The following is a 17,394-nucleotide window of genomic DNA, read 5'->3' as shown; positions in this document are numbered from 1 at the left end:
ACCACCCCCCACCCCACTCTCCTGCTGGTAATAGCTTATCTAAAGTGATCACAATGTGTATGATAATCAAGTTCGGCCATTTCCAGCACAAATCCAGGGTTTAACAAGAACGTCTGGGGGGGGGCGTGGGGGTAGGCATTGGCACCCTGACAGCAGGATTGTCTAGCTATGTAGACTCCCTCCTCAGGCCCTACGCTACCAGCACTCCCAGCTACCTTTGAGACACCACTGACTTCCTGAGGAAACTACAATCCATCGGTGATCTTCCTGATAACACCATCCTGGCCACTATGGATGTAGAAGCCCTCTACACCAACATTCCACACAAAGATGGACTACAAGCCGTCAAGAACACTATCCCCGATAATGTCACAGATAACCTGGTGGCTGAACTTTGTGACTTTTCCTTACCCATAACTATTTTACATTTGGGGACAATGTAACCTTCAGATCGGCGGCACTGCTATGGGTACCCGCATGGCCCACAGTATGCCAACATTTTTATGGCTGACTTAGAACAACGCTTCCTCAGCTCTCGTCCCCTAACGCCCCTACTCTACTTGCGCTATATTGATGACATCATCATCATCTGGACCCATGGAAAAGAAGCCCTTGAGGAATTCCACCATGATTTCAACAATTTCCATCCCACCATCAACCTCAGCCTGGTCTAGTCCACACAAGAGATCCACTTCCTGGACACTACAGTGCTAATAAACAATGGTCACATAAACACCACCCTATACCGGAAACCTACTGACTGCTATTCCTACCTTCATGCCTCCAGCTTTCACCCTGACCACACCACACGATCCATCATCTACAGCCAAGCTCTGCGATACAACCGCATTTACTCCAACCCCTCAGACAGAGACAAACACCTACAAGATCTCTATCAAGCATTCTTACAACTACAATACCCACCTGCGGAAGTGAAGAAACAGATTGATAGAGCCAGAAGAGTTCCCAGAAGTCACCTATTACAGGACAGGCCTAACAAAAAAAATAACAGAACGCCACTAGCCGTCACCTTCAGCCCCCAACTAAAACCCCTCCAACGCATTATTAAGGATCTACAACCTATCCTGAAGGATGACCCAACACTCTCACAAATCTTGGGAGACAGGCCAGTCCTTGCCTACAGACAGCCCCCCAACCTGAAGCAAATACTCACCAGCAATCACATACCACACAACAGAACCACTAACCCAGGAACCTATCCTTGCAACAAAGCCCGTTGCCAACTGTGCCCACATATCTATTCAGGGGACACCATCACAGGGCCTAATAACATCAGCCACACTATCAGAGGCTTGTTCACCTGCACATCCACCAATGTGATATATGCCATCATGTGCCAGCAATGCCCCTCTGCCATGTACATTGGTCAGACTGGACAGTCTCTACATAAAAGAATAAATGGACACAAATCAGATGTCAAGAATTATAACATTCATAAACCAGTCGGAGAACACTTCAATCTCTCTGGTCACGCGATTACAGACATGAAAGTTGCTATATTACAACAAAAAAACTTCAAATCCAGACTCCAGCGAGAAACTGTTGAATTGGAATTCATTTGCAAATTGGATACAGTTAACTTAGGCTTGAATAGAGACTGGGAGTGGCTAACTCATTATGCAAGGTAACCTATTTCCCCTTGTTTTTTCCTACCCCCTCCCTCCCCCCCAGACATTCTTGTTAAACCCTGGATTTGTGCTGGAAATGGCCCACCTTGATTATCATACACATTGTAAGGAGTGATCACTTTAGATAAGCTATTACCAGCAGGAGAGTGGGGTGGGGGGAGGTATTTTTTCATGCTTTGTGTGTATAAAAAGATCTTCTACACTTTCCACAGTGTGCATCCGATGAAGTGAGCTGTAGCTCACGAAAGCTTATGCTCAAATAAATTGGTTAGTCTCTAAGGTGCCACAAGTACTCCTTTTCTTTTTGTGAATATTTATGAAGTGTTTTAAATGTTTGGATGGAAGGTGTTTTAGAAATACTATATATTACTATTACTTGAGATTAGACAGATACAAAGTTCTAACCTATGTAAGTATAGTGGGTGATTTACCCAGGATGGAGCACTAACTAGCCAGTCAGGATTTGCATTTTCCAAATAACACATTACTAGGTGCAAGGTCATTCCAGGATATCCATTTGCCCGTGGTACTTTGTGAGATGTCATGAGAGAATAAATATTTGACAGATATTAGTCATGTTTCTTAATGCACTGTTGGAAAGTGCTCGGATATTATGGTGATGAGCATGGTATAAGAACCTATATAAGATAGAACGGAATCTGGTTTGATGCAGTGCCAATGTATTGCAACAGAATGAGATTCTGAAACAGCAGCATCTCACTGCATTATCATGTGGATATTTTGACACAAAATCAGTACGGTGTGTTACATTTTGAAGTCCTGTTGTAGATCTACTTGTGTGAATGTTTGAGGCTGCACTATGATTATCCTGGTGTGATCAGGTTTTGAGATGGTGCTACCTTGTTGTATCTCATCACAATGTTTTGAGGCGTCCTGCTGCAACACAATGGTAGCATTTTGAGGCAGTGGGTGTCATTGCTTTGTTACAGCATGATGATAGTCTTAGGTGGGTATGGTGGTGTAACTGTTTGAGGTGGTGGCCTCACATTGTATCACAGGAACATGACTTTTGGAGGCAACGACATGGCATGAGATCATGACACCATGGTGTGGTGACTTTCTGAGACAGCACCAACAGCATGAAAGCAGTTTTGAGGCATTTGGTGCAGGGTGGTGCTTGGGTTAAAGATTAAATTTGTGGGCCCACACCTCCCACTGTAGTGCAGCCAGGCCAGACCCAGTCACTCCCTGTGTGGGGATCCAGGAGTTCCAACTTTGCCCCCTCATAAGGAAAAAGCTGTGGAGAGAGACTGGGAATTTGTCTGGCCTTATGTAGTTGAGCCAATCAGAACGGAGTCAGGTGAGTGACAGCCAATCTTTCCATTCAGCAACAAAGGGACCCCGGCACCAAAGGCAGACGATTGTCTGCGAGAGAACGTATTTCTCAACCAATCAAGTTTAGGGGTAGGAAAGAGGGCGGCCTCTTACCACTCAGAATACAGGCTGAGGCAGGACAAAGCACAGAGTGGCGGCTCTTCGCCCAATGGCGGATGGGATCGCGTTTGAACCGTCCAATGAGATGGCCGGAGGGGGGCACGTCTTTTTGCGGGTATAAAACCAGCTGCTGGGGCAGGCGGCGGCGGCTGGCATTTGTTGGCGGCGGCGGGGAGTGGAAATTATCTCCTGCCGGCCTCTCGCTCCGGAGCTTTCGCCCCTCTCTCCCCGCCATGACGACCACCACCACCTACAAGGGCGTGGACCCCAACGGCAGGAACAGCTCCAGGTCGGTGATGGGGGGGGCTCAGTGCGGGGCTCGGGACCCGGGGGTCAGTGCGTGCCCCGGGAGCCGTGGGGGAGCGGTGCGGGGCCCGGGGCTCCAGGGGGAGGCGGGGGCAGGGCTGACTGGCCTCTGGGACCGTTTCCCCGGGGGGGGGGAGACCAGTGGCTGGGCCGCCGGAGTGAGCCAGCGGGGGCCGGGCGCTGAGGGACCCCCCTCCCTGGGGTAATGGTGAGGGGCTCCCTCTCCCGAAGGATGGGGTGCAGCCGGGGTTCAGGGGGAGGCAGGATGCTTTAAAGCCCCGTCCCCGGGGCAGGAGCGGGGGCGGGGGGAATCTGGTCCAGCCGTGCGGGTGCCTGGGCTGCTCTCCCGGGGCTGGCAGGCGGCGGGGGTACGGCCGCACCCAGCCGGCATGTGCTGCCCGTGGGATTCGCTTTTTCTCGCTGCGAAGCCCTGACGCAGTTGCCTGGGGACGAGGCGCAGCAGGGCTGGGAGCGCGGCAGACCCGCCCCGGGCTGCTGCGGGCGGCTGTGGCTGCTCGCCGAACAAAGGAAGGAAGCTCGCTGCCCAGCCACGCAGCCGGATTCGCCTCTCGGTCCGTCCCCAAAACCCCGGCACCGTCCTCCCTGCTGTCCCTTGTGCCGCTTGGCCTTTGCTATTCGTATCTTGTTCCTTACTCTAGCGGAGCTGCCCCGGGAGGGCTTCCCATACTGGGTGGGGCTGGAGCAGGCTCTATTGTCTCTTGTCTGTAGCCTCTCTACCTGTTAACCTTAGCAGGGGGCAGTGGTACACTTGTAACTCATCACGCATTCATTCATCTAAGAGGCTGCTCCTATTCGGAGACAGTTGCTGCAACTTTATGGAAGATTTGATCCTGCCAGGTTTTAAGGTGTCTATATTGTTAAGCTTATTGTGTATTGTTATTTCAAATGGATTACAGGCAGATAGATCTCAAAGAGCGTGATCCAGTGCTGGGGGAAAGTGAAGGCACTGCTCCACTGCACATCCTTTCTCCACTGATCACAACCTGCAGTGTTGCATTGGCTATTCTTGGAGGGGGGGGATTCCCACATAGGGAGCCATTTTGAGGGGGCAGCAAACAAGGGCTATGAGACTGCTGTAGAAAAAGAAAGGGATAAGGGGACAAGAGAGAGCATGCTACTAGATCAGGGAAGCCATGGTTTGTCTAGAAACAAAGAGAACTTAATGCATAGCATTCCATAAGAATCCTCTCAAACTAAATTGAACTCATGGATTTCAGTGGTGCAGTGTAAGATGAGGCAGTGTATAAATCATGCTATTCTGGGCAGGGTGGAACTGAGGCAGATGTTTTTTGGTAAGTCATTGTTTTAAACATGCAGAAATTTCCTGCTGAGGATTTGGGAATTTAAAAGGTCTCTGTTGCAAGAGCTTTTTCTTCATGGCGCTTATGTTGGTTTCTCAGCCTGTTATACATTTCATTGGATTTCATGTAAAGAGCGAGCAGTGCCTTTCTGAAAGTGTGGCTGTCAACTGTTGCAGGGCAAATGTAAAATCCTGGGATTTGGGTGATGACTAAAAAGCGTTTCAGTTCACCCTTAGCTGGGTGACTGAATAGAATATCAGACCTTATATGGAAGCTACGCTTAGCAGTTCGCTTGGCTACCCTTTTGTATTTCTGCTTGATTCATCAGGATGTCTTAAGTCTGTTTGACATCAGTCTGCGGAGGAAATGATTGTCACTGCCCTGTCAAGTGGGGGAGATATGGGTTGTGGATGCAAGCCCTTGTTTGAACACTCTGCTCCAAGAACTAATAAATGTGGCAACTGATGATATGGAAGACAATAAAGGAAGTTTTCACATTTGAACACTTTCCCTAGAAGGATAATTTCTCGCTATCAAATATAAGATTCAATAGATGATTTTTAATGGACTATCTGAACAGTTATACCAAACTACATACCTCACAAAGGGGGAGTAGGAAATCATAAAGGTATATGTGCATTCTTAAAAGCTGTTACTTTTGATCTACTTGGTAGTCTGTGGATTCCCCCAATGTATGTTCTGTTTGTAGGGGAGAATAGGATGCTGTACAGAATCCCCCCACCATACACTAAGGAGCAGTGCAAATGTTAGGTTTTCCCCGCTAAAGATTTCTTACAAATAAGTTTAAAAACTCAGTTCAGTTCTAGGATATTAAACAAATGAATTTTTAGGTGTTGTGTTGTTTGCCCTTATGCTGTATTTGAGGTTAGCAGGGTAAAGAAGTGATTGATGTCTTGTGTTCTGCCTTTAGTGTAGTAGGCTTAAGGTCTGGAAAGATCAGAATTAATTCCTGGCAGTGGACATCCATATCTGAGTCAAAGGCTCGCTATTCCAGCTGTGTTTGAATTTGTGTTTGAATTTTTGCATAGTGAGACTCTACAGACCTCTTTCTACTGTAGGCTAAGGACCAAAAGTTTGGGAAACTGCGCTAAAAAGGATTGGGATGCTGTCCACTTCACTATCGTAGAATCGTAGACTGTCCATTTTTCATAACTTGGATCTGAACTTTATATGAAAGCAACTTCATTTGATACCCTGAATCAACAACTTTGTCAGTATTTTGAACTTCAGCTGAGCGCTGTTCATGTTTCTCATTTAGCCTCATAAGTGGTGGTAATCTTCTGAGATTTCTTTGGTTTCCTCAGCTGTTACTTTTGATGAGCTAAAGGGATGCTATGCTGAAGAAAATAAGCTTTGAATTCCTTCAGCCATAAGTGTTGAGCTTTCTTGCTTTCACTTCTTGGCTTTCAGGAGGAGGTACCAAACAGGCTTCTTCATGTGTCTTCCTGATCAAGATCTCACTGCTAGAATTTTTTTTTTTTTTTTTGAGCTCGATAGACATGCCAGGACTCTTTTTTTGCTTTGCAGCTATACTCTGCCCCTTAATAATCCCTGCTCAATACAGATGGCACTCAGGCAATTTTTACTTTAAAGCTTTTTGGTTCATCTCTTTAATTCAGGAACCAGCTGCATGTTTGGGTTTAAAAAAAATTGGAACAGTTACAAATAGTCTGGAATCTAGACATGATCAATGGTGCAAATAGTACAGTGGTTCATGAGTCAAATGTTGGTCTCTGCCACATGGCTTATTTCAAGATTAATGTTGATGGGGTGTTCTAATGAATTTGGCTGTTTAGTAGTTGAAAGATTGGACTCTAAGATAAATAGAAGGCTTTTTTGGCTCTGAGTTTGAAAAATGTAGCATCTTTCACTGATCCTGGGACACAAGGATAAATGGAGCTGGCTGTTCTGTTTTTCCTTGTTTGGCTATCTTTAATATTTAGTGTTGCACAGTATCTCTATAGTCATCCGATTAGCTACCAAAAATATGAATAGCAGTGACAGAACAAATGTGTCTGTGCTGTCCTGAAGCATGTTGTAGGTCCAGGAGTGAACTACAAGTGTAACCTATTCTTGGTGCCCATCTGGTGCTTGGCTTCTGAGTGCCAACAAGTACAGTGCTGGTCAGTGTTGTTCACCTGTTTATTGTGAAAACTAATTGCCTTATGAGTAGCTTTTAGACCATTATGAAACTGGGCAGAATTTAACCCATTGTCTAACCCATGTGATTCTATTATATTACCGTTCCCAGAGCCATCAATCCCTTTGCTTACCCAACCACCTTTTGTATAATACTTCAGTAACACTGGTGGTAAAACTCTTGAAATATAAGATTGTCACACTGAATCTTTCTCCAGGGTATTGCGCCCTCCAGGTGGAGGTTCCAATTTCAACTTGAGCTTTGATTTGCCAAAAGAGCAGCCTGTGCGAAGGAACAAAATGGCATCCAACATCTTTGGTCTTCCTGAAGAGAATCCAGTTTCTAGGGATGGCTCAACAGGTACAGCTTCACTTTGGTTTCAGTGTCTATTCTAGTGACTATTCTAATTTTGTAATGCTTTATGGAAAAGGCTGTGGGTGACCCCTTGAGCTGTGGAACAGAATCATTAGCATGCTGTAGTGGATGCAACTGATGACTCCTAGTACAAAGGAAAGATAGCTTAGTAGTTATACCACTGGCCTGGAATTTGGGCAATGTGGATTAATCTCCCATCTCTGCCACACGTTTTCTGTGTGATCTTGGACCTTAGTTTCTCTGTGTAAATGGGGAAAAAGTAGTGCTACTTTCATGATGGTGAGACACTGAGGATAGATTCACTAATGTTCGTGAGGCATTTTAATACTGCAGTGATGAGAAGCCTAGATGCCTAGGATGAAATCTTGGCCTGCTAGGATTTTGCTAGTTCATCAGAAATAAAGCTTTGGATAACTGTGCCAGTCTGCTTTCTTGTAGGCTGACTTTACATCCTAACTAAGACAAACTTCTGCTTTCAGGGGCCATGCCCAGAGGTGTCAGAGAAGATTCTGAACCATCTGGACCCCAAAGGAAAAACTCTTCTGATGCAAACTGTGGGGACTTTGTAGATCCAAAGGTCAGTGACTATCAAAAGCTTGTGCTGTGCTTGTGGCTGCTTAACCACTGCTAGTAAGATTGTATGGTAGGAAAAGGGCCTAAAGGCAGGTAGGTGGCTTTATTGTGGCCTCTTACTTTCTACTTGGAGAAAATATGAAATCTCCTGCATCTCTAACGTGCTGTGGGCTATCAAACTAAACACAGAGTTCGAGATTATTTTTAAACTGGGTGCTCAGTAAAACTTTCTGGCTTGTCCCATCCTAAAATCCGGTAATGGCGAGGAAATCCATGCCTTAGCCACAAGTTCAATATCATTACCAGCATTTTTGCTTGTAAAGTTCAAGCTGCAGGGCTCTTTAATCGGCGGGGGGGAGGGGGGACAAGTGTTGGGGATGCCAGCTTTGTGCTGGAGTGTAAAACAAGTAGCCTGGATGCTTGTGTAATGAGTTCCATGGCTGTCATCTACAGGGAGCAGCAGATGCACTAGCCTCTGTATGTGGTCTGGCTTCCCGGGGCGGGGGGGGGACAACAAAACCATGCTACTAGCACAGGTTTTTGCTTAGTATGTGATTCCAAATCCTGGAGAAATAAGATATAAAATAGTAGCTTCTCTGCAGATAGCAAAATTGGGGAGGCTAAAGCAGACTTCACATCTGTGATTCAATTCTAAAAACTAGTCCTCTCACAATCTAAAATTCAGTAATTTTCAAGAAAAGATAAACTGGGTAAAGTATAGCCCCCAGGTATGATGATAGGACAACAGATAAGTGTCTGGAGACCTTATGTTACTCCTATTTAAATAAAAAGAAAAGGAGTACTCGTGGCACCTTAGAGACTAACAAATTTATTTGAGCATAAGCTTTCGTGAGCTACAGCTAGACTCTAAGGTGCCACAAGTACTCCTTTTCTTTTTGCAAATACAGATTTTAAATGGCATCTAAGTCACAAAGACAGATTAAAGTTGGCTTTTTTTGATCCACAAGATTTGCGTGTAGGAAATGTCTTGCTTGCTAAATTGGAACATAGCCCTGTAAATTTCATCTAGTGATTACAGCAGAAAACCAAAGTAAGCTGTTTGGTTTAATTCTGTTAGCTGTTTAATTGTATTACATATTCTGTAGCCTGCAGAGGTTGACTTTGTGAACATAATTCCTCACACACAATCCTTCACTTGCACAGTAGCTGTATCTGCAAACAGTTGAAACTAGTCTAGTGTAGTCCAGTCCAGTCCAGAATTTAAGAGGTACATATACATGCTTCAGCCTGACTCATATAATTATGTTGACATCAGTGGAGCTGTGTCAGCTTACACCTTAGCAACACGCACACAATTCTGATAAGATTCATTAGCTCACTGTTAAAGGGTTGATCTGCATCAAGGAAATGACCTAGTAGTGTATCGATTGCCAGCAACAGTTTAATTTTGGGCCCCAACCTGGTGTTAAACTATCTCCTAAAGCAAGTAAGGAAATTTTCAATGCTGTTACAGAAAATGTAATTGGGACTGAGTGGAAGGTGAGCCACCTTTTGAGAGAGCCAGTGTCAGGAGGGGTAAGCTTCCTAAAGCAGAGGGGGACAAACTGAAAATAATTACCCACAATATATTTAAAACTAACTTCATCACTTTATGGCTGTAAAATGTAACTTGTGTAAAGTTATCAAAGTAAACTCTTTCTAATGAAAGATGCTAGATGAACAGTATTGCACTAGTGCTCTAGCCATCTGGTTCTTGCACACATGGGCACAAGACAAGTTTCTTCATGTCGTTGTAATTCTGGCCTTTAGAGTGAGTAGCATCTATGCCCATTCAATCCTTACCACTATGCTCTTATAAACAGACATGTCTGTATTTAAAAACACAGAGATATCTAATTCATTTCCCTGATCGGTTGGCAAAATGTCATTCTAGACATTTGGTTGAATTGACCACCTCCATAGGTGTGACTGGCAGTGTTTCTTCTGATCAGCAGAATACATGCATTGTCCACAGTGCCGCCTTGACATCTGATCTGGAAAATCCAGCATCCCAAGATTGCTTCCTGTTTCTGCATTCCCACAACTCAGAGGGCTCTGCTAGGCATAGAGAAGCATGCTAGACTAGCTTTGTTTAGCAGTCGTTGCTAGGTGGGGCCTGGGTGTTCAGTGCCGCACACTGTATCTAATATTGAAAATGCATTGCAAAGTACAGGAAATAATATGTGTTGTCTCTTGTAGGATGGGGAAAGCGGTGAAACTTTTGGTGAGTAACTCTCTCCCTTTCCGGTGTCTAACCTGTAAGAAGTCTTTCAGGAACAAATGAAGTTCTGGTGCATTTGAGGTGTTGGAAGGAGATATCTAATATAATCCAGACTGTGGTTACCTCTTGGGTCCTTCAAAAGGGTGGTGACTTGAATATTTCCAATATTTGGTTAGATGTAGATGGAGTCTAATTGCAGAATGCCCCCCCCCTTTTTTTTTAACCCATTGGATTTGGGGTCACAGCCTGTTCTTTTGCCAGTAGTAAAGTTAGTGACAGGAAGTCTGCATTTGGGACTAATATTACAAGGGAAATGGAGTTGAGGAGGGACAATCCCTAGGTCTATTAACTGCTGCACTGCACCATTTTAAGTTTAATACCTACATTTTATTTAACCTAAATCAAATAAATCTTTAATGTGTGACTATAGGAGTTATGAAGTTTTCTAAGACTTATCATTAGCATCCTTAATTATCGGGGATGCCACAAATGGATCATTAGTACTAGCATTTTAAAATCAACGTAGATGAAGCTTTGTAAATGACTTTTAGTTTCTGAACATTTTGCTGACACTTCAAAGATACTGAGTTCAGACACCATGTAAATATTAAGTTGTGGGTTTAGTTTTGTTTAGCATAAATTCAAAATAAAGTGAGATGAAATGTGATCTTTGCTGATCTTTGTAGCTATTTGTCCAGTATATGCTGTTATACAGGCAAGTGGTCTTTTAGCTGTTGAGCCAAGTGCCCAATATGGATTTGCTTGCAGCAAATCTCCTGAATGGAGAGACTTTGTCTCAGAGTGAAGGTAATTGCCAGTGTCCCGAGTTGGCAGCAATCACAAGAAGCAAAATCCATCTGTTTAGTGCAAAATGCAACTTGCAAATCTGTTCCAAAATGAATATGCAGCTCCTAACGCTGTCCTCTGATCAGACAGGATTTGCACACTTGAAATTGAAACACTTTAAAGAGCCACACTTGAACATGAGTCAGTTACCTGCTTTCAGAAGGAACTTCCAGAGCACTCATAAGGTTCATATTTTTGTCAAAGCTGAGCTTTCTTCACTAAGCCAAATGGATACTCAATAACAATCGGGATTTGTGCATGATTCCTTAGGGCAATGGTGTCTACCCCATGCCCATTAAGGCTCTTAATTGTCGCCCTTGAGGAGGGTGACTGTTAAGTGGAATTGGTATTTGATTATAAATTGAAAGTGCTATTAATATTCATGTAATCTTTTAACAAGCCTCTTGGAAATCCTAGGCTCACTCTTTTTTTCATGTGTATTCATGAAACTTTTAATCTGATTTCAAGTTCATAAAGCTAATAGTTTTTTCTCTTGGTCTAGCACTCAACTTTATTTGGACTATCATCTGAATAGCCTTGCTATTCATGCATGAGGGCATGCTTCCTCCTGAAGCTGATTTATAGTGCCTTTTCTCCACCTGGAGGTCACTGAAAGCCTTGTGGTCTGTCATTAGGGGCACTGGCAGCTTGAATCTGTTCCTCAGTGACCAAATAGATTTAGCTTCAACTCTGTTAATGGATCTTTTCGCTCGGTATCGTTTTGGCAGGGACATAGTCTTAAATGCTTTACACAAAACCTCTCCAGGATTGGGCAAGTCTAATGTCCTTTGAAAAAGCCAGATGGTACTCAAGTAGGAAACTTGCCTTTCCTTGGTGGACATAAATGGTTACCATCAAATTAAACAATACTTGTAATAAGTGTTTTCAATAACCTGATAAGTTTTCTGTATTTTAAATTTTGTGTATTGGATAACACTTGGTAATTATTTTCACAGATCTACCAGTATAGTCAGTTTCCATTTCCATGTGGTCCTTTCACACCAACAGATTTCTCTAAACATAGAGAAATGATTGCCAAAAAATAACACATTGGCAGGGAGACTCAAAAACAAGTATAGTTGTAAAGTGATTCTTAACTCTTTATTTCAAATGCATGGTGTCCTTTTTAATGTCTTTACCAACTAGTTTTGCTGAGCAGGAGTTTATTAGCAAAATAGCCCGTGTAAATATGGAAAAGCATTCATACCTTCACCTAGACCCTGGGGGAAAAGACTATTCATGATTTGAAGTCTAATGCCTTTCCTACCTTCTTAAATTTACATTAGAAATAGCCCATTTCCTGATTAGAACAAATATTCATTTCTTTTTACCCCAGTACTTCCCTCCGTGCTACTTTGCACACCTGTAAGCTTTAGCTTCAGGATGAAGATCAGCAAAGCTGTTAATAGTTACATTTCCCGAAGAAAAATCTTTCTTCTTTGTTCTTAAGTAGCAGCTATGGGCTGGGCTTGACATCTGATAGCCATACAGCTAGTGTTGGTGTGGGAAGAGTATCTAATGCCCCTGACTCAACTATGCAGCTTTCCTTAATGTTTTCCTGTGGGCCATTACTAATGTGGTTTAATTAGCATTGCAGTGCTGGGCTCTGAGACCAGGGTTAGACACTGTTGAGGCAAGAGCATGAGTTTCAATACTTTTAGGAATGAACTTTCTCTCTCTTTTGCCAACACCATTACTAGCAGAAAATTTGACTAGTACAAAATATTAATGTTGTAGCTCTGCTTGTAATTGAAACCCCAGGGCTACTGGAATAGTTACTTCCAATTGCACTGGATAGTCAGTCAACCCATTTCTCAGTTCTTGGTTCAGTTCTTGTAGATGGCCATGTCCGTGAAGTAAACAGCTATTTAAGCGGCAAGTGAACTGGAGTTGGTTTTCCTGACGCAACATTAGTGGAAAGGTTTTGGTTCAATAAACTATTGTGACTGGCCAGAATAAGTTGTGAAGACACAGGCAAACCACTCACACTTAAACCTAATGCCATTGACGTGAGTTGTAGGGGTTCTTACACTCTTCCAAAGCAAGAGCAGAAATGCTAAGGAGGCATCTCACAAAGTCCCTTGTGAACCCTGGCAAATCACTCAATTTTTCCTCTTCTTCCTCCCCCCACCAGTTTGCTGTGGATACCCCGAAGCAAATAGAGTATGGTCAGAACTGCACAGCAGTGTCACTGAGCTATCTCACAATGTCTTTTGATATTCCTATCATGTGAAATGTTACATCAGTCATGTAGGTGAATGTTCCATGTCCCATGTTGCTCATACTTCCAGTCTTGTTCTGATATTTATTGTATAATCTGTCTTTGGTTTCTGAACGGTTCATGGAGGAGTGAGTTTAGACACCTCTGAAGGGGAAAGCTTTCTCTCTGCATTTAAAGTTCACCATCTCAGTTTGGGGTGGTGCTACAGGCGCTAAATCCTAATGGGTAAGTGTCTCTTAAAGGATACTCTCTAAAATGGATCATATTCAAATCTAGTCCCTCCCAGAACAATTCTGTTCACTCTTCTGAATTAAGACAAGCTGCTTTATGATGAACAGTGCTGCTGTGAGTGCTTAGTAAATCTTCAGTTTTTGCTTACATGGAATAGACCCTGGTTTTACATTGATCAGGTGCATGCATATCTTCAGGACAAAATCGAATGGGGTCCTCAAGGAAAAACATGTTTTCAAAGGGGTATAATCTGTCTGCATCATGGCTCCTAGAACTGGGTTCATAGGATTCATTTACTGTTTGCTGCAAGTGCAGACAAGAGAGCATTCAGTTCTCAACATGAATCGGCAGTCTGTCATAATATTTCTCACTTCTGCTGAGTAGTGTGGCAGCTTGGTAGCATGAGTCAGCCTGAGGCTTCCAAAGAATTTAGAAGTCTGCTGCCTGATTTAAATGTGCCTATGAGCTAATGGCTCTGGAAGTAAATCATTATATTGTAGATTCCCTCTCCACTTTAACATCCACATTTGCTCTTTCAAATAAATTTGTCTCACTGATATTTTAACTAGGGCTATTTTCTGACAATGTCAGGAAGAAACTGTCAGGGTCTACTTAAGCCAGTGGCTCCAAACTGGTCAGTGAACTGTCAGTGGCCTGGAGAGCTGCTGGATCTCACTTCTAGCTGATACATCAGTGTAAACCACTTATCCACAAGCAGTGGCTCCAGCTGCCATAGGAGTGTTGATGAGACTATATCTAAGATATGATCAAGACTGGAAAAGCTTGAGAACACCATTGCAATAAATAGCGCTTGACTTTCCTGCACATACTATTGTATGTAGTGCACTGGTGTGAAATAGTGGCTGTCTAATCCCTTTCAAGATTCTGCTGCTTCAAAGGAATATGGATGTAATCTGTAATTCTGCAGGATTTTGTAAAGTGTGGTATCCATTTATCCAGTCAGTTTCAAATCATGCATTGTTACTGCGGATTTTACTATATAAGAGAAGCTTAATCTTTTGCAGAAAGAAAAGGAGTACTTGTGGCACCTTAGAGACTAACCAATTTATTTGAGCATAAGCTTTCGTGAGAGCTGTAGCTCACGAAAGCTTATGCTCAAATAAATTGGTTAGTCTCTAAGGTGCCACAAGTACTCCTTTTCTTTTTGCGAATACAGACTAACACGGCTGTTACTCTTAATCTCTTTGCTGGATCATTGGGACTTTTTATGTATTTCTGACATAAGAATTAATTCTTTTCCCTGGGTCTTATATAGGTGAAGTTTGCTTCAAGATGTTTAAAATGCCCTGCTCAAAGCTGTGCTCTTGATTAAAATTTGCTGATCAAATACCTTTCATTTAGTCTACTGATCTGAATAATCTTTGTCCAGCAGGGATCTTTCATCAAAACAAGACTTGATTGACTTGTCAAAAGGAGTGGGGGGGGAGGTGTGGTTCCGTTTTTGTTTTGTTTTGTTTTTTGCTACCACTGATGCTTATTGCCACTCAACCTTGACCTATTCTGTTTAGTTACAGCAAAGCCCACAATCCTCTTCATACTTCCAAAAATACTGAAATAAACTAAGTAATCAAGACTAGACATCTGAATAACTGATAAATTGGGGGAAGAAGGGGGGTGCATTTTCTGTTAGCTTTTTTCTGGACTTCATGGTACACATGGCTGGATTTTGATCAAACATGTGACATCCTTCCTCTCACACTCCTGTTTGTAGGAAAACTTATTGTAGATTAACTATGTGGATTGTCCTAAGAGAGCAGAGGGTCTGATGTTCTGGGACAACTACATGGAAGCTGTCCCAGGCTGCAGCAGAAACTGATCTAGGTGCATCCCTCCTTGCACAAAGATTCACTTAATTAAAACTCCTCTTCCCCAGAAATGGCTATGAATGAGAAAAGCTGCATAACTGACTCTAATGAATAGAAAAGTCAATAGAGTCGATACCCTAGCAAGAGCACTTCAATGAATGTGCTACATGTGTAGAGTTCCTGCATGTGTGGGCGTGTGTGTTCCTGTTTAGGGTCTTTTAACAGCATTAGAACTAGATGAAATGGCCCACTCTTTTCAAGCAGGCCCACACACTTTAATGTGAATTTTTGGAGGCTTGTAGAGAAACTGTAAACAAAGACCACAGAGGTTTAGGAGGGGATTAGGCATTTTATCTCACTCAGCCTAGATTCTGTGGCTCCAGTTTGTGTATTATGCTGTGACTGTAGCATTTAAAACTGTTTAAATGCAGAACTCAAGTTCAGACCTGCATTAGTATTCAACACATGCTGAGACTTTTCACTAGAAGCCGTTAACAGGTTTGGTGATCCATAACATGCATGACCACAGGGGTGCTGAAACAGTTTGTATAGTGGGGATGCTGAGATTCATTGAACCAAACTGTCAACCCCATATCTGATGGAATGCACTTCCAGCTGGGCGTGCAGCAGAACCCCTAGTTACAGCACCTATGCATGATCATACTAACAGGTTATTTCTTCCCATGAATTGCTGGCAAGTGCTGTTTTGATGGCGATGGAACTAAATTGGCCCCTAAATGACTATAGTCAAGTGTAAGATGTGACCATAAGTCTCTCAAGAAGATGTACGCGTTACCCACCAAAAAGTTAATGCTGTCTTGCCAGCAGATGTTGAAGCAGAGCTTGGGGGAGGGGGAAGCTATGGCTGTACCCTAGTGGAGGGAGGAGTACCTGAGAGAGCAGGAGATTTCCCTTTCTTCTTTTCTATATCAAACACCCTAAAATCTTTTCTTCTAGAAAACATTGAGGCTGATGTAGAAGCTGCTCCAGGCCAGAGTGAAGAAAAAACCCTGCCTGCTGCACCTGTTCCTAGCCCAGTAGCACCAGTACCTGCACCATCCAGGAGAAATCCACCTGGTGGAAAGTCCAGCCTAGTCCTCGGTTAAACCCATTCCTTTCTGACTGTTTTGAACTCGTGTCTGTTTCTTTTCCCCCATGCTTGTGAACTGCACAACTTGAGCCTGACTGTACATCTCGAATTTCTTTCATTAAAAAGAAGCACTTTATGTACTGCCGTTTTTTTATTTTTTAAAAAACTTTTTTTTTTTCATTTGTTTGGTCTCCCCTGGATCTACTGGAAATGACATGAGTGTTTTCTAGTAGTAAACATGAGGGAAAGCTTTGAGGGATAGTAATTGGCTCTAAGTGTGCTTAGAGGGTTTTTGTACGGAGATTTTTAGAACCTCTTATAGTCAGCTTTACAAGGGTTTAGAATTCTAGTTGACCAGGCCAGCAAACAATCAACGAGAGCAGACCCCCTTCACCGCACACAACTGTTGGTTATCCAAAACTTAATTGACTTCCATGTGGTAAATGTCTCAGAACAGTGCAGAAGTGTGATCTAGTGTATGCCATGCTGCCTTTAATAAGGAGTATCTTAGAGTTGGACCATTATGAAATGGGGCATGTGCCATATTTAGGGCTGAGATGTCTGTCCTAATACTGGGGGGGGATTTGGGTGTACAGCAGAAACTTAATCCAGTAAAGGTAGAATGAGGTGTGGATCATACAAGAGTGGTTGTTCAAGTAAAAATTACAGGGGCATTTTATTATAAATGACTCAATGCTGTGCATGATCATGCTGGTGCTTGACCATGAGGTGAAAATCTCATCGTTTTAAAATGTGTGTTGTAACTTCACAAAGCTGGACTGTTGCTTAAAAGTAAATAATATAGAAGTTTTGAAGCAGTGTTTCCTGTGTGGGTTTTATTTCTATGTTCTCTCTACTACTGGTACAGCATACCTGATCATTCCTTTGAAATGCTTCCCTCTATTGTTATAGCAAGTTTAATTAACCTCCGTGTAAATAAACAAAAACACATGCAGGGTGTAAATCAAGGAACATCTCACCAGAGTTCAGATAGAAATGGTAGAAGGGTCATCTCTGTTCACCTTTGTACTCCACCTACTCAGTATCCTGTCAGCTAGGGCTAGCCCATGATCTGAAGCACAATGGCTTACATTCCTTTTAAAAAGTAACTAGATGTG

At 43.0% G+C, this 17,394-nt stretch overlaps 1 protein-coding gene across 1 annotated transcript; it reads left to right on the top strand.

Annotated features, from left to right (window-relative positions):
* Positions 1–1,945: 1,945 nt before the first annotated feature.
* Positions 1,946–17,091, top strand: JPT1 (Jupiter microtubule associated homolog 1). Its single transcript, XM_037914347.2, has 5 exons — positions 1,946–3,393; positions 7,111–7,253; positions 7,748–7,845; positions 10,041–10,065; positions 16,144–17,091. Exons 1-5 carry the CDS (start codon positions 3,161–3,163, stop codon positions 16,290–16,292), a joined length of 648 nt encoding a protein of 215 aa, XP_037770275.1. The 5' UTR covers positions 1,946–3,160; the 3' UTR covers positions 16,293–17,091.
* Positions 17,092–17,394: the final 303 nt, after the last annotated feature.

This window comes from Chelonia mydas, chromosome 14, assembly GCF_015237465.2.
Source record: "Chelonia mydas isolate rCheMyd1 chromosome 14, rCheMyd1.pri.v2, whole genome shotgun sequence".
Classification (NCBI taxonomy): Eukaryota; Metazoa; Chordata; order Testudines; family Cheloniidae; genus Chelonia; species Chelonia mydas.
Note: the sequence above shows the minus strand (reverse complement) of the source record. Positions and strands in the feature narration are given on the sequence as shown.

What these genes read in the sequence shown, in the direction of transcription:
- JPT1 (XM_037914347.2), top strand. Translation starts at nt 3,161, where the DNA reads ATGGGATCGCGTTTGAACCGTCCAATGAGATGGCCGGAGGGGGGCACG. An exon ending in AACGGCAGGAACAGCTCCAG is followed by an intron (nt 3,394 to 7,110) that starts GTCGGTGATGGG and finishes ATCTTTCTCCAG; the next exon opens with GGTATTGCGCCCTCCAGGTG. An exon ending in GGAAAGCGGTGAAACTTTTG is followed by an intron (nt 10,066 to 16,143) that starts GTGAGTAACTCT and finishes CTTTTCTTCTAG; the next exon opens with AAAACATTGAGGCTGATGTA.